Source organism: Lagopus muta, chromosome 4 (assembly GCF_023343835.1).
Source record: "Lagopus muta isolate bLagMut1 chromosome 4, bLagMut1 primary, whole genome shotgun sequence".
Lineage (NCBI taxonomy): Eukaryota > Metazoa > Chordata > Aves > Galliformes > Phasianidae > Lagopus > Lagopus muta.
Window position 1 is genome coordinate 43216745 of NC_064436.1, and position 21365 is coordinate 43238109.

The 21365-nt window shown below is 35.3% G+C and overlaps 1 protein-coding gene and 1 long non-coding RNA gene across 2 annotated transcripts; one reads left to right on the forward strand and one right to left on the reverse strand.

Annotated features, from left to right (window-relative positions):
* Positions 1 to 1597: 1597 nt before the first annotated feature.
* FGL1 (fibrinogen like 1) lies at positions 1598 to 20344 on the forward strand. The gene is made up of 8 exons (XM_048943094.1): positions 1598 to 1711; positions 4400 to 4475; positions 8735 to 8915; positions 13292 to 13451; positions 14075 to 14172; positions 15312 to 15400; positions 15933 to 16120; positions 19850 to 20344. Exons 2-8 carry the CDS (start codon positions 4410 to 4412, stop codon positions 20007 to 20009), a joined length of 942 nt encoding a protein of 313 aa, XP_048799051.1. The 5' UTR covers positions 1598 to 1711; positions 4400 to 4409; the 3' UTR covers positions 20010 to 20344.
* Positions 1637 to 5362, reverse strand: LOC125692506 (uncharacterized). The gene is made up of 3 exons (XR_007376728.1): positions 5334 to 5362; positions 4364 to 4399; positions 1637 to 1728 (listed from the first exon to the last, which is right to left on the reverse strand). It is a non-coding gene; the product is annotated as an uncharacterized LOC125692506 (long non-coding RNA).
* Positions 20345 to 21365: the final 1021 nt, after the last annotated feature.

Here is a 21365-nt window from a genome sequence, read left to right on the forward strand (position 1 = left end):
CAGCTAAAATATCTCAGGAAATACATGGCTGAAAGGTCTAATACACTTGGAGCAAAGTCTACTGCATTACTTTTAGTTATTTACCGAAAACTTTTTCAAAAATAAAGGGATTAAACACAACAAATTTTGCCTCGCTTAGGGGAGGTAATAAGCATGTGGTTTAGTGTTAAAGTGAGCAATATAATTTTATTCTTTAAATGTACTTTTGTCAAAAACCTGAAAAAAATAATTATCCTTGCATGTGTTTTTACGCTTCTGTGAAAACCACCCCAAGAGCAGCAAATCCAAAGGAAGTTTGTGTGAGCAGCCAGGTCTTTTCCTTCTGTGCTTATTTTACTTCTATTTGCAGACTCTAAGAATCTTCTATTTAATATATTTATTCTTGTAAAATCACTCAGTTGATATGTAGCTTATAGACCTCTTGAATAACAGATTTGACTTGTTGCTGTACATAGCTCTTGCTCTGAATTTAGTCATGTTTAACTGAACCACAGCCATAATTCTAGCCATCTAGTCTTAGTTTAAAAACATTAAATGGTAAATTCTAGTCCTCGATAATTTGTTTGAATCCTTAATAAATCCCAGTTGAAAACATCATGCCTTTTTCTACTTCCTCAGTTAGAGCCTATACACTGAGTATTATACTTTTACAAGCTAAGTCAGGAGCCATGCTATGAACAGTTACAATACCTCCTTCCTAAAGTCAATAACCACAGTGAAATTCCCCATGAAAATTAACTGCTGATCACTTCTTTTTAATGATTCTTAGTGTTAGCCGTTCATGAGGAGTTCATTTCAAGTACTTAAACTCAATTCAGTTAAAATGTAATGTAATTAGTAAAGAGAGATACTGCCAGGTAATTGGGTTCCAGATAAGAAAAAAATTGAAGGTTCAACAAATGTTTGTCTTCAAAAGTAAGTTGAGAGTGTATTTGTGGAATGTAAAGATCTTTATTTCTGTTGTTCTGTATTTCCTTGAGCACACTTTGACTAGAAGCAGTCCAGAAAGTCATTTGCTGAACTATTTGGAAAGAACTAGCATAACTGGAGAGCAAATACTTAGAACAAATTACATTTTTCAAAATGTTTGTTGTATTCATCTGTATCTAAGATGCTTATATACAAAGTGATGACTTCCAACTGAGTCACTGAGCTCACACGCTTCTAGGTGCCTTTCAATTCAGCTAAAAAATAACTACATCATACAGGATCCTCTCTTTCCCTCCCTGTTCTCCTTGGCATTGTCTGTATTGTTTTCTCTTTTGTTTGTTTTAAGCAGATTTTTACTATATCAGCTCTAACCGTTAAGTTATATTCTGAGAGTGTTACTGATCGGTCAAGTCAGTTAAGCTCTTTTTAGCTCTGAAGCCTAAGATATTTAGGTTCCATTTCAGGAAAGCTGGATGTCATTCTGAGACCAATATCTTGGATCACAGCAGTAAAAGAAAGCAAATGATTATTTGTTATTTTTGGTCTATTTTATTTCAGAACTGCTGTGTTAGACAAAGAATTATCTTCCTTCTTATGTTGCAATCAGTCTTGAGAACTGCAGCTCCTCAGTAACATTCCTGCCCACTGACTCATAGCAGATGTAAGCCTCAGCACTACAGAATTTAATAGCAAAAACAATCGCAGTCTGGGAAGGGGTCTGGAATTCTTTGCATCAGCTTAAGAAGATTTAACAGCTTTGAGTTCTTTCCAGAGGATAAAGGTAAATATTTTAGTTACCTGTGGGGGAGGAAGAAAGAATTTAGTATAATTTGGATAGCTATGGACTAAAAGTAGTTTATTTGTAAAGGCCATATGACATCGTAACATGTTGCTAACGATCAATGTGTTGCTTCAGTAGTATCTAGCTAATTTGCTGTGCTATCTAGTTAGTTTGTTAATAAACTTCATATTCAAATTTGTAGTTCATTAGATTATAATAATGCATTGCTCTTGAATAAGGGGTGCTTTCCAGGCCTAGAAATGGATAAAATCATGAATGAGTGTCCATTTTTCAGATAAGGAAATGGGCTCAATTTTTGTGCCCAATGTGCTAACAAAGCACAGTTTGTACATGATCATTTAGACAGGTTTGAAATCAGTAGATGTGCTTTTGGCAGACAGATTCTCATGTTTGCCTGTAAAGAAAGCCCAGGCACAGAAATGCAGGAATCTTTAGAGGTACTTCTCCATAATTTTAATTACGCAGAAAGAAAGTTAATTATATTATAAATTAATAACTTAATTATAGGAGAAATCTTTCCATATCATCATAAAAGTACATATCCAGGTGTAATCTTAGACTATACATATAATTTGATACGAATAAAACTGTGAAGTTTCACAAGACTTGCCCTTAAACCTCCCTTTTACTAATACAGAAAGCAGCTATTAAGGGCTTGTGCTTTTAACTCAAAAAACATTTCAGTAAGATCCAGCATTCTGTTATGTGTGCTAATTAAGCCTCATGTCTATTATCTGAGATGTTTTTCATAGCAACGAGCATCTCCAGCACGAGTTACTTTTATTTATTTGAACTAGCAAACACTGGTTTTATGAAACAAACTGGTTTTAGAACAAAAGCTTTGAATACCTCAGCAAAAGCTGTCTCCTTAGACTCAGCCAACATCAGCAACACAAAAAAAAACTAAGTATGCACTTGCTTTCATCTGAGACATGGATTAAGACCTGGGTGTTCTTGCAGAAGGAACAACACTCCTTAATATTTTTAATGTATTGTTTTCCATTTTCTGTGGTGGGGTCATTTCTGGGTGTTTTTTTTTTCCCCTTTCTTTCTTTCTTGGAGATCTATCCTCCAAGTGAATGACACGACAGATCTTCTCTCATCTCTCTTCCACAGATTAGAAAACAAAGTAAAGCATTAATTTTGTACTGTTTTGTTGTAAGAATGAAAATATTTGACCTTATGACCTTCAGTTTCCTTTCCATTCTTTGATGCTTTATGTAGTCAGAGAGTAAAACTCTCCCTAGAACACTTACAGTTAATGAAATGACACCTGAAATACAATTTATAAAATAAATTTGAGGTGATTTAAAGCATGATTTTCACAGGTTGACTATAGGGTATCAACTAAACATTTTGCATACAACAAAATGTTTATTATTGAGTGGCATTTCCCAAAGCTAGCCCAAAAGTTTGGTACTCTGTGCTGTGTCAGAGCAGGCCAGGAAATCCCACTCACCCTATATTTATGTCCATGTTTGTCTGTGTATCTGTCCAGAGGAGGGAACAGGAGAGACACACAGAGACCCTATGAATACAAGATTTGATGTGACATACTTAACCTGATATGGAGTAGGGGCTGAAATCATCAAATACAGGTCATTTGTAGCCTGCCCAGACAGGTAACATGCTGTTTGGTCACTACTCTACCACAACAGACAGTGTCATTGCAATACACGGCAACAGCTGCATTGCCATAATCACTGCAGTCATAATTCACGAAAAGGCATGTTTTATTAAAAAAAAAAAACCACTCTGAAATCCAAATTATCAACAGAAGTCAATGCCAGACAGTTCTTGTGAATTCATCTCACCAGAAAAAAAAAAATCCCTCATCTGATCACTTGAATCAGTTCAAATAATTAATTTAAAATTGCTTTGTGTATAGTCTATGCAAATAGAACTTGGTCATCTGTGAATTGAAAGATAATCTACATTCTGTAAATTTTTCAAGTTATACCAGCTAATGCTTGTAAAGCAGTCAGATACAATGGTGTTTGTCATCATGTAAAATAATCTTCATATGAAGCAGTAGGATTTAAAATTGAATAGTTCATACAATACAAAGTATACATAGCTGTCAGTTGACAGACGTGATACTTGTCACCATTAGACTAAAAGTTGTCACCATTAGACTAAAAGCTGCTATTACATTTTATCCAGAAATTACTCTGTGATAGAAAAATTACTTCCATCCTTTCCTGGTACACAAGTTGCACAAGAGATTTTCCTTACTTCAAGGATAACTAATTAAATTCATATTCTTATTACTTAAATGTGAGAGAGGCTTTCATTCTAATTTTAGAAAACCAACAAGGAATACTGTCCTGCTTTTTAGAGTATTTTAAAGGGCTATTTTTTGTTTCTATTTTACAGTAATTTGCATCTCTTTGTAACCTTCAACAACAGTCCTGAAATTAGCAGAAACCTCTAATACATAATAGCCTAAAAGAATAGCTTTTATTTCATTCTAAGTTGTGTTTGATTGCACTATTTACACACTGTAAAAGCATAAATATCCTGTACTTGTAAAATATAGGGATATAGGAATATAATTACAGGTTAATTAGATTATTTTTAATAATATTTGAAGATACATAAAGAGTGTAAATATTTAGCTTTAATACTTACATTAATTACTGTTTCCTTTGATCCTCTACTTCACAGCTTTGAAAGAATGAAGATTTTGATAGTGATTGATTTTCTCCTTGCAGTTAGCTTGACAGCTACCACTAGAAGCTCTGTAAGTTCTATTCACTGTGTTTAGGCTTTCTTCTAAATACTTCATACCTTGTTCTTCGTAGTTCTTAGAAAACACCTCAACTAGATTTGATAGCCAACTCTTTGATTTAAAAGATAATACAAAACAAGCCTGAAGAACTGGGGGGATAACCTCAGCATTCAGTGGAGACAAGTTTTTGATACAAAAAGCAAAAATGGACACATAAATAAACAACAGGGTATAAGTAATTAGGTAAGAGCATATATTCAAATAAAGTAATTTAGTTTGTTACTGGAACTAGTATGAAAAAGAAGACAGTGGAATTGCTTCACTACAGAGGTATGCGTTAGAACTGAAGCTGTAAGAAAACACACTGAAGGCAGTTGCTCCATTTAGTAGTAAATGTAACTCAAAGTAACACCTTCAGTTTTAAGCCTTACACCTACAGACAAGCAATACTCAGAAATTACTGGTGTATAATGAGCTTGGTAACTGCAGAAGTAGCCTACTGATACAAAGAATGAACGTTTCTGTTACTTTTTATCTGATTAATTAGCCATGCAACTTCTCATCTAAAAAGATCCACAGCTCTCCTTTGTTCCCATACTTGCATTATAATTTGCACTAAAAAACAATGATTGTGGTTCCTTTATCTTCTGAAGCCTTTTATGCCTTCTTCTACCTCACCAACTAAAACATGCCCATTCCACCAAAACACTTGTAGCCTCACTGTAATGCTAGATAGAAAGTACAACGATAATAGCAGAGTAACAAAACCCTTGGCTACAACAAACAAAAACAAGCCCAAATATAACAACAAAGGGGGAAAATAAATAAATAAATAAATAAATCAATCAATCAATCAATCAAACTGCTTACCTTCAGATGACCTCAGATAGGCAATAATCCCCAGCAAGACTCCCTTACCTCCTCTGCTAACCCTTAAATGAGGTCTGGGAAGAGGTGGATCCTGACTCCACCCCTTCCTGTCACTCAGGTATGTTGCATGCACCTGAGCTCCCCTAGGTTGGTCCTGCCCTCCCACCAGGTGCTCAGTCATTATTTTGAGCCATGACTTAGCATTTCTGCTACAGTCACTAATCCTATATCAGTTTTGGATGTCCTTCCTACTTTGATATTAAGATCCCAACAGTCAGAGACCTTGCAGATTGAATTGTTGATTCAAAATTACTGGTGTAATTACTGAACTTAGAACTCGGTGAGCATAATTTCTTGTGGTGTATTTTAGCAGAAATACAAAGTCACAGCTTGAAAGAGTGATTGAGCACCTGGTGGGAGGGCAGGACCAACCTAGGGGAGCTCAGGTGCATGCAACATACCTGAGTGACAGGAAGGGGTGGAGTCAGGATCCACCTCTTCCCAGACCTCATTTAAGGGTTGGTGGTAGAGGCATAAATATCTTGTTGGTATTCCTTATCTATCTAAGGCCTTCTAAGGGTAAGTTGTCTATTTTTCCTGTATTTGGGCTAATCCTTACTTGTTGTAATTGGTGACTTTGTTACTCCATTATTGTTGTTGTGCTTTCTATTATGTTACAGTGCTTTATTTACTCTGCCTTGTGGAAGCGTTTTACTTGCCTAATTGCTTTTAGAATAGGGAGTATTTGCTTCTGTAGTTGTCTTTGTCTATAAAATGAAGAAATCTGCTGGATTTTAATAGGTGATTACTGAGGAAAAGGTATTGCTATGAAGTAGGCTTTCTTTCTTTCGATATTTCAGCTAAAATGTTATAGGTAGCCATTGATAGTAAGAATTGAGAATGTTCCAAAACCACCTCTAAAAATTTGAATTCTAGTATCATTTGAGATTTTTCTTCTAAGTTCATTTATAGTCTAAAGATAGAGGACAAGAGTGCTTCAAATTAAGTTTGTGTGTATTCATGGTTTTTATAAGTTATTCTGTTCTATGCTATCAGTTTTAATGAGAGGACTCTAACTGCTAAGTATTTCTTGCAACTATGGCATAAAATGAAGATTGTGATTATACAGTAATAGTTTAAATATGGGACTGCATGTCCACAAGCAGAGCTGTCAGTAATTGTTAAGTAATTGCTTCTCAACATGTAGTGCCAACAGTTACTTTACTGAAACAGAGCAATTTATCTTCATTTTATTTTCATACTGTGGGCTTTACTGTCTACTGGAGACAGTCACAATCAAATTCCAATTTTTAAAATATTTCACTGCTATAACAGTTTTAATGTAATTCATATCAATCAAAAGCAATAGCAGCAAGTTACAGCCTGTTAAGGTGTTTTATAGTGGTACACAAGGTAGTATACTGGGGGTAGATTCTGAAAGATTTTAAAGGGAGTACTTTTAAATAAGATGGGCCTCTAGGGATTTTAGGTCACTAGATGATTTTTATAATTCTTTCCAAAAACAGTCACTTACTAAATTGTGCCTCTCACTTTACAACTTCTCCTTGTGGTTAAACATTTTAATGGCTTGTCAGGATTACAGTAGCAAGCAGTTGGAGCCTGCAGGCAAGTTTGCTGTCAAAACTGGTTAGTATGGGCAGCTCAGCTGCAGAGAGGTAGCTGTGCTGCCCCATCCTGCCACCTGTATATATTATCTTCTTTTATTCTACTGTATGTATTAGTTTGCAGTTTAGCAAGCATGTGATAATCTGTAGCAGTACTTACAGCAGAGGCCTATACTCAATATCATTTTGTCTACTCAGCATGCATGGTCAACACACTTTTTATATGAGACTGAATATTACAGTCAAGCAGACCATGATGGTTTTGAACCATTTTAATAGAACCATGGACATAAATACTTTCAGCTTCAAATACTTTATTGAAACTTACCACAGAATCACCGAAGTTGGAGGAGTCCTTCAAGATCATCCAGTCCAACCATCCACCTATCACCAACAGCACTCACTAAACCATGCTCCTCAACTAAAATCCAAATGTTTCTTGAATGCCTCCAGGGTCAGTGGCTCCACCACCTCCCTGGTATTAACTATCCACCTCCTGATGTTAACTTACCAAGCTAATTTCTTAAGTTGAAAGTGAAGTGCATTCTAGTATTCAAATAACAAATTATCTTGCATGCCAGCAACACATTGTCAGAAATAACATCATAATAGTGACAGTTTGTGTGTATGTTTCATGGCAGTAATAGGAGTTCCCCTGATTTTTAACCAGTGCTACAAATAAATTATGAGAAAATTCCACATGAATTAAAAATAAAATGCAGTTTCTTATCTATACTGTTAGCTAATTCAGAGTCTATTCTTGAAGTTGTAGAGAACTACTAATGTTACTACAGGGAAATATCCAACCAGAACCATGTTTCTGCTGCATAGTAATGTGCAGAGCTGTATCAGACAGAAGGAAAAAAAAAATCACTGCAGCAAGAAAGTGACAAAAACATTGGTGGTAGTGTTTGTGGAAAAACAAATGAAGCCTCAGCATGATGGCAATATACTGATGCTGGTGGATATAAGTATGCTACTTCAGATTTACCTATTCCTTAAGTGTGATATGGCAGTGTTGTAACATACTGTAATCTTCCATATGGATGGCAGTTGTTACAGACCACATTAGCTCATGTGATTAGAAGGTACGATCATATCAGAACTGCAGCATCCTCCCTACTCTTGCATGGCAAAATTATGTGCACAAGTCACAGTACAATACTGGCTTTAAGCTGTTATTTTTCATGCGTATATTTGTAGTTTCTTAGGGGCTATTTATTTTGGCAAGACAAAAGTGCTCTAAACTTTACAATATTTATGTCTTATTGTTCTTACTGTTCCTATGATCTTATCATTCTTATCATAACAAGTATGTGACATAAAAGCATTTAAAAATAATTTTTTAAAAAATTTAACATTTAAAAATAAAAATGAACAATAAAGTTAAAAAAGTATAGATGTGAATTTATTTAAAACTGTGAATTTTAGAATCTTAATGTTAGCAGCGTTTTTGGGGGGATAGCAAATACCTGTAGATGATAAGTTGGCAGGAAGTGATCATTACAATAGGTTCAGGTGTGTAGTATACTGAGTCCCATCTGCATGTTTACCAGTGAGAACTGGTAGCTGAATCACTAAAGCGAATCTGTTTGTGGCTGCACACTCTAGAATACCAAATCACTTCAAATAGAGGTAACAGTTGGGGTGGAAGTCAACATAGGGTCTGTAGGGAATTGTTGAAAAGTACTTTGTTCATATTAGATTTTATTTTCTTTTTCACATGTTAGACTCAACAAAAAATATTTTTTTATAATAAGGTGCTTTCCTTTCTAGGATCTACAGAACTGTTTTCAAGAGCAGCTACAACTTCAGGCCCAGGTGAGACTTCTGGAACATCGTGTGAAACAGCAGCAGTTAAAAATTATACAGCTTTTAGAGAAGAAAAAGATACAGTACAGTGACAGAGGAGATGAAAACAGTGTCATTGACTTGGGAGGAAAAAGACAGTATTCAGGTTAGAAATGAAGCTATTCATTTCTGTTCACTGTAGTGATACCCAGAAGCTTTAGCACAATCAGATCCATTGATGTATTGTCTTACAACTCACAGAAAATTGTTTGTTTCAAGCACAGTGTTCATCTCTTACTTAGGCCTGCTGTCCTGGGGAAAATATTTCCATCTCACAATATAAATGAAATCAGGATTGAAGAGGTTTATTAATTTCTTAATGTGCATAATTAAAAAATGACAATTGAACAGTACATTTAGAAAAATTATCAGCAATAAAACAGAAAAAGGCAATAAGAAGGCATTTACAGAAGTTAGTAAACTATTATAGTTTTTTAAACATCCCTTAACTTATCTCAAGAAGTTCTAACACACAGGATTTAGAACTGTCGCTCTATCTCTGTTCACATTTACATGTTCTTAGTGCCCCAGGCACACACTTGCTCTTGCAGAGGTGGGTTACTCACAACTGCTCTGGAAGTGCAAATTCCCCAGTTCACACACACCTCATGGAGATGGAAATCTGAGTGCTATGGTTTGTGTACCATCTTGCAGCCTGCGATCTGCTAATCCATGTTTCAGTGAGAAAATCTCCTGGAAGTTCACATACAAACATTTGAGGTCTAAGATCCTACTTATTGTACCCTATGTTGTCAGTCCAGTAGCCTGCAGGCAGGCTTTTTGCGGTGTTCACTGGGAAGGATTAGGTCTGGAGGTAGGTCTTGATCTTGACAGAGCAACTATTGGAAGTGTGAGATCTGGTTTAACTGGTTAGTTGTCTAGGTCTCTTATCCTCATCTGGACACATTTACATATTTCAAGCTGACTCATTTTTCTCAAAAATAACCTGGTAGTTTCCTGGTTGTTTAATGAGCTTTGTCATTTTCAGAAAATATCAATACTTGCAATTTATTATTTAGCATTATCAGTTTAGAGGCAATAATTGTGTGTGAGTACAATATCTTTTCAGAGACAGTGTACACCCACATCTCTATCGTGTCAGCTGTTGTTACCTTCTTTATGTTACCAAGACAGAGTTGTACCTTTCCTCTATGATAACACAGAAGGCTGTACTTGCTACAAAGAGCTATACCTTTAAAGTGGCCTAGAAAATCCACATTTTGATTTCTATTTTGTTGAAATGAAATATGACGAAATTAGATTACACAGGAGGTGTTATATATGACCTACTCATATGGTTGGTTTTTGGATAGATTTTAAGATGATTTCTTTGACAGAGATAGTCCCAAAAGCTTAGCTATCTTAAAGTCCTTTCTTTCTCAGCTGCAAGCAGTAGTCATTTTGAAGTTAATGCTTCTCTCAATATAAAAGAGAATTCTCATTTAAAGGACTACTGTAAATAAAAAGCAATACCTAACCATAAGATACAATTATATTGTTATCTACAATAGTAATAGTTCTGGTGGCCCATTCCCCATAAAATAAAACCAATTGCAGATTATGCTGGTTACTGGGACAACTTAGTTTCTGTGGTTTAGCACTATGAAAAGAACTGTCTTCTGTTAGGAAAGCACAAATCATGCTGAAGAATTGTAAGTACAGCACCACTGGAGTTTTAAAGCTTTCAAGCATTCCTATTTAAGAATGCTTAGATGAATTCTTAGAATTATTAGAATTCTTAATTTGTAATTATCTGTTGTATGTGGTAAAATCATTGTTGTAGTGTAGAATATACTAGGCCTAGTAACTCCTATAATTAACTTCAGAATCATTTCCATTAATATAGACAAGGCAGATGGAAAAAAATTATCTGGAAAGCCTTGGGGGAAGGAGATAAAGTGCTACTACCCTATATCTACAGAGATCTTCCAACAGCACATCTTAAAGCTTCGTGTGGCTAAACATTTGTAGAAGATGCTCAGAGTGCACTTACTAATCCTACCTTTAAGATGCGTAACTGTCAATGTTAACAATGTATGACAGTCTTGCATAAAATAGCTAATAGTACAAGGAATATTAAAATATCCTTTGTTGTGTTATCAGTAAAGATGCTCTGTTGTAATATTACTCCTACTTTAATATTAGAGCATAGTGTTTTGTGACTTTTAGCCTTGAATGAATGTTTGAATCTTGCTTGAGAGCTGAAAGCTTGATTCCACTTGCAGAGTAATTTAAAGAAAAATATTTTTGAAATTAATTGAAATATAATTGGAATAAAGAAATAAGAGACTTTAGTCTTTCTAGACTAGTTAGAGACTAGTTAATTGTATGAGAGAGCAATACTTCAGCATATATTAAGTTCTCCATATTCTGCTAATTAAGTATCTTGTTTAGAAACAAGATGTCTCTGCAGAATAGGAAAGATAATGAGAAGGATGGGTGCGTGGTCATTAGTTTAATTAGTTTAGTTAAATAGAAGATGCTCAACATCTAAGACCAAATCCCAAATTCAGAAAGGCATGTACAGTGTTCTTGCAGAATATGGTATATGAGGTACATAGGTTTATGTTATGGTGTATATATATAGGTATGCAGGTATGAGTTCTAACCTGTAAAGTCCTGAAAGCATCCATGTGAGCTTGCTATGATGGTGTCTGGACCTCACCTTAATTATATTCTTTATGTTGCAATAGTGACTGACTTAAATTCAGCTCAAGACATCACTGTTTCTGGAGGTGTGAAGTCCAGGTTTTAAGTTGTCTTTGTATCCTCAACAGCGTTTTGATGGTGATTGGGTCCCTCTACAGTGGAAGAAGGCAAAGTGTGTTAACTTGTCATAGCTGGAGTAAGGCTTAAACTCTTCTAAAATAATATTATTTTTAAAAAAATCCAAACAATAATAGGATTGTAAGCAGACTCTGGGGGTCTGATTCTTGGTTGGTGTTGGTTTCTAGTTGTCCTGTGCTGAAGAGTCTGAACTTCTAAGATATTCAATACATGGGTTTGCATATAATTGTAGTGTTTTTGCTTCTGGAAGAAAATACAGCATATAAGAAAGCATGTAATAAAGCACCATTGAAGTAAAATTAAAAGCTGTTGTAAGCCTGACTTCAAATTTTATCTCTATTTTTAATTACGTATTCAGCATCCTGGAAGACACTTTTGTTATTATGACTGACTTCTTTGTTACTGGAAAAAAAAATAATTAAAAACACATTTAGCTGAAAGGTCTTTGTCCTTTCTTAAGTGTATTCTTCAATTTTCTTTAAATTGATTCTGGATAACAGATCTAAGTTATTTCTGGTTTCTGTTGATTATTTTTTTCACTTTCCTAATAGCTTGGTAAATGCTTTCCCTTGTTGATACTGCATTATTTCATTCAGGCTGCTGTTACATTTTATAGGTCAATAAATCTGGGTAATTTGGAGCTATACAGTGAGGGAAGAATTCCACAGTAAATACACTTGCTTAAAATTAAAATACACCTAAGTATTTTGCTTACCTACTGAGAAAATAATGGATGCAAGAAAAGTTGTTTTCTGTAATCCACTCAAAACATTTCTGCAGAGACATTTTAGTTGTCATATTTAAAATATTTTGAATATTTTTTGTTATTATTTGTCCAAATCCTGGCATAGCTATTTGTTTTCATTACAAGCTCTTTGTATTTTCTATGCCTAGTCTTCATTGATGCTTTCACTGAGAAGAAATGTTGTAGTTCATGAAGTTCCAAACTAGCCTGCAAGTTCAGCCAACATGTTCTTAAAAAATTCAGGGAAAATCTTACAGTTAATCAGTTTCACTTCTGCCAGGAAAAACAGTAATGTTGAAAACTATACTGCTTTCCTGTGTGACTGCTTGATGGTAGATTACATATAAACAAATAACTGCTTTCATTTCTAAACTCCTTGAGGGAAAAGAGATAAGATGGTATGATTGCAGTACTGTTATATTTTCATGACCTCTGAAATGCTGATTTACATGGTGATTAGTCCTTGAAACCATTGCAGACCAGACTGAAAAATGGTATGAAGCCAAGTTTAACATTTTAGACATACATAACACTTTTTGTAGGGTAGACTTCTGTGTATATTTGGACCTGTGTGGTACAAGGGACAACAGTATTAGGTCCAGTAGTAATTGTTTACTTTCTAACACTGGTGATTCCATACTGTCATATTTGGCAATTCTCCTGTGCTTCTACATCCACATCTTTGTTTCTGAAGATTGCATAGCTTATATGTAGGAGAATTATGATTGTAACAGGATTCCAGTGTGGATTACACCATTGTAAATTAAAATGGCACCACCTAACCCAAAGGAATTGAAGCCATAAAAATGTATTTGTGAGGTACTTGCTTTCTATTAGCTTTTTTCGTATGTGCCTCTTACCTGATATGACTTGATTTCCCTTATTGACTTTTCTGTTTTGCTAGTAAGTATAGAACTAAACACTGTATTCAATGGATGTTTTGTGAACAGACTGTGCAGAAATCTACAGTGATGGCCACAAGCAAAGTGGATTTTACAAGATGAAACCTACCCACAGTCCTAATGAATTCCTGGCTTTCTGTGACATGTCTGAAGGGGGTGGTTGGACTGTTTTTCAGAGACGTTCTGATGGCAGCCAGAATTTCAATAGGTAGGTACTAGACTTGGTCATTAAAGTTGGAAACAAACTGGAGAAACAATAAACCAGAAGGAGATAAGTTACTGATTAACTTCAGAATTCTATGGATAAACTATCTCAGATAAAAAGGAAAAATAATGATTCAGTGGGACAGCCTCCAGATGAGGTAACATTTTTGGATCTATCACAGACTGCCTGTATGATCCAGATCAACTCTTAGGTTAAGTTACCAAAGTATTTAAGATGTAATTTTTTTAAAACTTTTATTCTAGCATTGGTCTTGTTGGACTTGGTGCAGTATGCAGAATGTAAGACAGAAAAATAGGTAGCAAAAGGCTAGTAAGATGATCAAGGGCTGGAGCACTTGTCCTATGAGGACAGGAAGTGGCTTCTTCAGCCTGGAGAAGGGATGGCTGCAGTACAATCTAAAAGCAGACTGCCTGTGTCTACAAGGAGGTCACTAAGAGCTGAGCTGTTTGAGAGACTGTTGAGAAAAATAGACTCCTTGCCATGGCATCATTAGGTTTCCCTTCAGCTTTAATTATTCTGCAGTTTGTCTGATTGTATGACAAAATAAATACTGAAACAAACTTATTTTTTTGCTTACTAAATTAGTCATTTATACTCATGTACAGAGGCTGGACTGACTATGAAGAAGGCTTTGGAAATTTTGTTTTGACTAATGGTGAATATTGGCTTGGAAATAAGAATCTTCATTACTTGACTAATCAAGGTAAGATTTGTGTTGTGATAATAGTTTTCTATTATTTCTGCTCCTTTTCTCTTTCCAGGCCATCTTATTGTTAGCATGAATCCTGAGTTGTGTTTGTTAGTCTGTATGAACTGTAGTTTAAAAAAAAAAATTAAAATATTCTCTAACGAAAGCTTGAAAGCTCTCATTGGACCAATTGAATACAGGGAGATCCTTCAAAACAGGGAATAGTAGTCAGGAGCACACCTTAAAACAACTCTCTACCCATTTTGCAGTCAGAAATTTACATGACTGCACATGGTTTTATGTGAAGGTAAATCTAGGCTTCTCATCTTTATTAGGCTAATGTTGAAAAGCTATTTCAATTTTTCTAATAGTTACTCAATCTATGATAACTTTTGCTTTCCTATAGAGTGCTGAATATACAAAAGCTACCTATTGACTTAAACAGCTAATATGCATGGAGATCACTGCTGTGATTGCTTTACTATTACTGTATATTAAAGGTAGCTCAGGTCTGTTCAAATATGCTGCAAGCTATGCTTATCTACAATTTATATCGCAGCATAGGTAAAGGCTTTGGGACTCAAGGAAGTTTACAATGTTAGATCAGTGTAGTGGGAGAGAGATATATATGTGTGTATATATATATATATATATATATATATATATATATATATATATACACATTCATTTCTATTTCCACTTACATATATAGGACCAGATTCTCAGGTCCTGTAAATGGACATAGCTGCTAGAATCAGCAATCTCTGAACACTTACACCAGCATGTGATCCTGGTTTAACTCTTATTTTCAGAGTGTAGAAATACTGTTTTCTTAAGTGTGTGCGTATTTATTGATTCTCACTATTTCAAATGCCTTAATAAAACATAAAATCCATAAGGCCTTTTTTGTTTACATGCCAAAATCTATGTTAGAATAAACCTAAAACTTTCTAAGGTGAATTGTGTGAATAAAGAAAAACATAGCAAGATGTTACTTCAAAAGGCATAATGAAAGAAGATTAAAAGATATGATACAGATAAGATTTATACTAAAAACATAATTAGTATTTTAATATTCTACAATAATACTCTGTTCTGAGAAGTAGCAAGATAGGCTAGTTTTACAAAAATATTTTCTATTGTTATTTCTTAAGGAAACTATACTTTAAGAATTGATCTAAGTGATTTTGAAGGAGAACAGCGTTATGCACAATATACAAGATTTGGAGTTGCAGATGAAAAGGTAATAAAATAGTTAATATGACCGGTGATTTTAATGAAAATGTGACTTAAATAAGCAGGTAATAAACATACATGTGCCTTTATTTTCATAAAGATTTATGCTGAGCCTTGTTAACAAGTATTCTTTATTACAAACGGTTGGGATTTTTAAGTATGTCATAATAGTGGTTTATATGGATGTACTGATTTCATACCTTGTGGAATTTGTATGAATCATTAGTTTTAGCAGTTATGGATGCAAGCAGTTTTTCAATTGATATTGTTATCAGCAATAATGGTGCATAATTTCTCAATATGTACTCTAAACCAACTAATAGCTTTTATTATTTCTACATAAAATTACAGAATGTTTTTTACCCTGGTAAGCATCTGTATATTCCTTTATTCACTAGCACAGTGTTTCAGTAGCATGGCACTCCTGGGCACATGAATAGTAGCAAATGGAACAAGTTAGTTTCTTTGCAGATTTACTCCCTGACATACTGAAGGCACATTGGATTACTTTTTTTTTCCTTCTTCACAATTTTCATTAGCACTCCTATCAGATGAGCTGTGGTGAATACTCTGGTACAGCTGGTGATTCCCTAACTGGGGGGTTTCATCCTGAAGTAAAATGGTGGGCTGATCATCGTGGAATGAAATTCAGTACTAGAGACAGGGACAATGACAACTATGAAGGCAATTGTGCTGAAGAGGAGAAGGCTGGTTGGTGGTTTAACAGGTATTTTGATTTTATATCTGCATTGTCTTTCTACTTCACCTGTATTCATGCAATATCTGCTAGAAGATAAGTAGAAATCATTATTTATTATACTTGCAATCTGTCCTTGACCACTAGCAGACATTCCAGTGGTATTAGGACCAAGATTCACTTACTGCACTGACCAAGCTTATCTATGAAACAGTGTTTGTCATAGGCTTTGTCATTCTGTTATCAGGCAGTAAGGAGGAGACAATTCTGTCCCTTCAAGGTAACTAACATTTACATAAATAGGTCATGCAGATATGTTCCTGTTGTGCTTCATTCTTGTATTTCTCCTGTGTTTCACTGGACCAGATGTGGCAGTACTGATGAATAGCTGATGAGTTAAGCTAGTGCTGGGTTAACAAGCAATATATATATATATATATATTTTTATCTGTTAACACTTCATTCTTGTTGTGCCTTCTATATCAAGATGGGAATATGCTCACTCAGTTTCTGTCACTGCATGCGACTGGACTGAGAGGAAAATTTTAAATAGGTTTCATTAACAGAAATTTTAAACCCTACTTACCTATACAATAGCAACTCTAAAAGGAAGACTAAAACTGATAATGTTAGCATCATATACATAGGCAGCTCTATTGTTTCACATACTTCACATACAAAATATAGCCATATAATATATGAGCAGAAATGATCTGGGTAATAGCCTTAAAATACAGCTCAGAAAAGCGCACTACTCTCTCATTCTGATCTCAGTTCACTGGGCAAGAGCTGCCAGACTGAATCAACTCCGTTGTTTCTCTGTGTCATCCTTTGTTCCTATTTAACTGCTTATTTTCCAAGTTCTGTTTCCATAAGTTGTCTGTGACCAGCACTACTGATACTAAGTAGCTCCTGGCTCAGAGTTTCACAACTAATAATTTAATACATTTTAGGGGTAGTAGGTTGGCAGTGTTTGAGGCATGCAGAAAATATTCACATGTAGTCAAATGTTCTTGCAGTTCTCATGAAAAAGAAGATATCAAAAAAGGGGAAAACAAACTCTGGGAGATACTTTACCCAGGATATCACTGGATTTAGAGGAATCCACACCTTGGATAGTATAAAACTGTGACACCATGACATGAGATTTATTAACAGTGAAAAATCACCCACTTAAATGATTTTTTTGTCTTTTAAAAACTTAGTTTTTTTAATACTGGATTGGTCTGTACAGAAGAATGATCTCTCTGCAGAAGTAGCTCTACAACAGAACTTGACAGTTATTAATACCTTGTAGTTGGTGTTACATAACTACTAAAGATAGCTGACTCCTACCAGGCTAGTTCCTATTATGGATACGTATCTGACAAAGTTAAAGTGACAGTACATCTAGAGAATGAAAGTGTTGTAGTGTCTTGCTATTGACTTTATGTTAAGCTTGCTTAATAGAAAAACTGAAAGCTGCAAAATATTAGAGAATTGTAGTAGACTGAAATCCTGGCAGGTCCAAAGAAAAGAAAGCACTCAGAGCACAAGTATGTCATGCACAGATTAGCAAACATAGAAGAAATTAGTGCTCTTGGCTGGTTTGTGTAGGAGCTCCCGGCTGTGAAGGTATTTTCTTGTAGCCAGCTCTATGCTATCTACCCTGATGAAATATAGAAACACAGATAATACGAATACCAAAGGATGTGATACAAGTGAGGTGTAGAAAATAGCTTATCTCTTGATCCAGCTCTGCATTTATCATGGACTCCTGGAGAGAGAACATTCTTCTGCACTTGTTTGTAAGCAGAGATTTCCAGCTTGGAATTCACTCTGCTAGGTTCTCTCTGGTACTACACTCAGCTTTCCTTCTTCCAGGATAATGCAAAGATCAGTAGGTTTAGAACTGCCAAGGAAGAGCTTACAGGCCATGTGGACATGAGCTCATTCTCTCTTCAGCATTCCCAGTTTTAGTTGCAGACTGCATGTATGACCGCAGTGGACTTGGCAGACATGTAGCCACGAGTCTCAATCAGGCTCTGTGTCTCACCAATCTTCTGAAGACAGTGTAGCTACACTCATGTAGGGCTGTGCTGGAGTCAGTAAGTCCAGGCAGAAATTTAAATAATTCTTCAGGGAACAACTCCGTCTATCTGTATCTGTCACAAACTTTTATATATATAAACTCGGACAAAATTTTGATGGATAATTGAGAGTTGGCTGTACTTCTGAAACTACTGCTGTAGGGTTTTTGGCTTTAAAAATTAGCCTGTTGGAAAGAATGGAGGTGCTTATGCTAATGCTAACTTTAAGGTGACTACTGACTTTTTGCTTCAGAAAATTGTATCAGTAGTCATGCCAACTGTTTTTGCACTACAGCCAGTTACTTTAGTCTGCCTCCAGACTTCTACAAAATATATTCTTGCCATTAGTGCCTCCTAGCACTAATTAAGGGTTATTATGGTCTCACAGTACTGCTGACAAAATCAACTTCTGACTATTTCCATCAAAAGAAGTAAAAGAGGATTTACTGATTACAATTCTTCTAACAAAATCATTTTTGATTTGAAGTGCTTAAACAAAGTGCTGTCTCAATTCAGAATTTGTATGGCTAGAAAGATTGTAAGGTCTGATACAAGTTCATCATTATTAAAACCAAGGTCACTTTTGGTATCTGTGATTTGTAAGCTTTCAACCTATTTATTAGCAAAAATAATTCTAAATTATAAACACTGAGTATAATTATAAGCATTCATGTATGAGAATTTTCCTGTGAGGCTTTTATCCCTCTATTTCATTTCTCAAAACTGTTGCTAATAAGGTGTAAGCAAAGCCAAGATTTGCCAGTAAAAATATCCATAAGCTTAATTTGGACTGTTTTGTTTTAATGTTTTCTGAAGTCTGCTTTTGTAATACTGTGGTGTCTGACAACCAGATATTAACAACATAATATTAACAACACTTATGACAAAATTTTGAATTGGCAGATAAGTTAAGAAGATTTATTGCAATGTGCTGCAGAAGAAACAAATACTTTGCTCTCCACATGAAGACATGAAAGTGTAAACTTACTCATTTGGTTTCTACAAAAAAGTAGTATCAAAGTTGAGCTGGTAGCTAGACAAGCCTTTAAGAGTTTTGCTAGGTTGGCTAGTTTCGTTCTCAGCATACTTAACAACCTGTAACAGCATTTCTGTTTCAGTATGTTAAACAGGAGTTCAGTCAAATAGGATACCAGTTCTGATGACTCATGGAAGTGGTGTAGATCTCTTAAACTAGCTGTGAGATGTAATGCATTTTTAAATAGAAATCAACAGTTTGAAAGGCAAACTAATGGTGGTATTCATGTTTTGTCATGTAACACACTATGTATGTAACTGCACAACATCAGAAAGGCTGCCCTGGAACATTAATAAGCAGCACAGCATTTCTTTCTCAGAGTATTTCTTGTAGGCTCTGCTGCTACATGTGACATAAAGGATTCTGGCATTATTTTTCATTAAGACAGATTAACAGGCAGAACTTGGAGACCCACTAAGTTCAGAAAACTTGTAGAACAGAAATAACTTTTGTTTCAAACATGTTAAGAGTACTTGCAATTGTGCCCTAATTAAACTGTTTGTGTGTAGGGGCAATGCAGTCCATAGATGTAAATCTCTGCAACTGTCAGACTGGGCTGTTACCAACATAGTGAATTTCTTACTTGTGGAGAAACTGAAGTGCTTGCAACTTTTAGATGGGATCGTATTAATCTTTTCTTTACTTTTCCACCAGGTGTCACTCAGCCAACTTGAATGGTTTGTACTACAAAGGTCCCTATACTGCAAAGACAGACAATGGAATAGTTTGGTACACTTGGCATGGGTGGTGGTACTCTCTGAAATCTGTTGTAATGAAGGTCAGACCAGCACACTTTGAACCAAATATTGTTTGAATATTTTATTAAGATTTATCTTCTGGCAAATGGATCCAAAGTAAACAGATGGGTTATTACCTATGTCTATATAAATCTAGAATAATTCCTCTGTAATTAATAGCTTTCTGAGATGTAAATGAGAAGATATGGTTTATGAATCCATATGTACAAGTAATACTGCTAATGTGCCTACAGGATTATTTTTTTATGGCAGAGTTTGCCTAGGAGAAAGGATATCTTTATCAACATGGAGAATTTGTCTTGAAAGGTAACTAGAAGTCCTTTTACTTTTTTAATAGGAAAAAATGTATTGTCACTATTACGTCTCAAAAATTAAAATGGATTGCATTGCATCCAAAAAGGCAATTTAAATAGAACCTTTAAGTTTAGCTTCCTTGTGGAAGTAGCTTCTTCAGAATTGTAGCAATTACTATCAATACAATGGGAAAGACATGCAACAGAAGTGTCATGATGGAAAGACTGGCACAATAGAAAGGTGCTATAAAGGAAGGGAAGAAGATTCTAGGTTCGCAGGGGAAAGCTTCTCAAAGAAGGGATTTCCAGAAAGGGATCCTTCCCCACTGGCAGTCAGCCCTTACATGAGGACTAAGAGAGGTGCAGCCAGGCTCCAGCCCTCCTGGTCGCAGAGCAGAACTGCCTTCACCTGTGCTCTCAGGGCTGACCGAGTCCTTTTCCCAGGTGCTCAACCAGTGGTTCAGGCTGTGACTCAACAGTTCCCATACAAGAACAAATCAAAGCTTTACAAGAAATTGGTTGCCTGTAAGTTCCTCCAATTTATTTGTTGAACATGTTTTGTACATAGCATGCATAAAGAATGAGGGAGGAAACTGGAAGAAGAGAAGGGATCCCATCAGCCAAGAATCAGTTGAGTTTTTAGAGGTAGTCATATCACTTCAATGTAATGTTTTTTGATGGTTGTAATTCTGCCATTCTTCTTTTTGGTAACCAGATAGATATTGTGGACAATAATATATTAACATCTTTACCAAAAGGCTGTGACTATTTTTAATGTAAGCTATGCTTTGAGGGTAGACTATCATAATGCATAGAGGGAATTAGGTTTCACGTGCAATCTAAAAATCTGGTGTTTAAAGGTTCTTAGTACTTCACTCCATAAAACTTTTCTTTATGTATTTGTTAGTCTCCACAGCTCTGTTTGAATGCCCTTTTCAATCACTAAGTTTTTATGCTTCCAAGCTTCTCCTTTTTCTCAGTTCTTCTCTTGGCTATCTGAGCCTTTCCTGTTCTCAAGTTACAGATCCATGCTTTCCTTGTACAACAAAAATTGTAAGAGAAACTTTGCCTAGCTGTAGCTTGGGTGCCTAGCACAAGAACAGACTGTAGCAGTCAGTA

Bases quoted from the DNA above. Each gene is read 5' to 3' on its own strand.
- FGL1 (XM_048943094.1), top strand. From the start codon at position 4,410: ATGAAGATTTTGATAGTGATTGATTTTCTCCTTGCAGTTAGCTTGACA. The intron at 8,916-13,291 runs GTTAGAAATGAA...TTTTGTGAACAG, and splicing joins AGGAAAAAGACAGTATTCAG to ACTGTGCAGAAATCTACAGT. The intron at 14,173-15,311 runs GTAAGATTTGTG...TTATTTCTTAAG, and splicing joins TCATTACTTGACTAATCAAG to GAAACTATACTTTAAGAATT.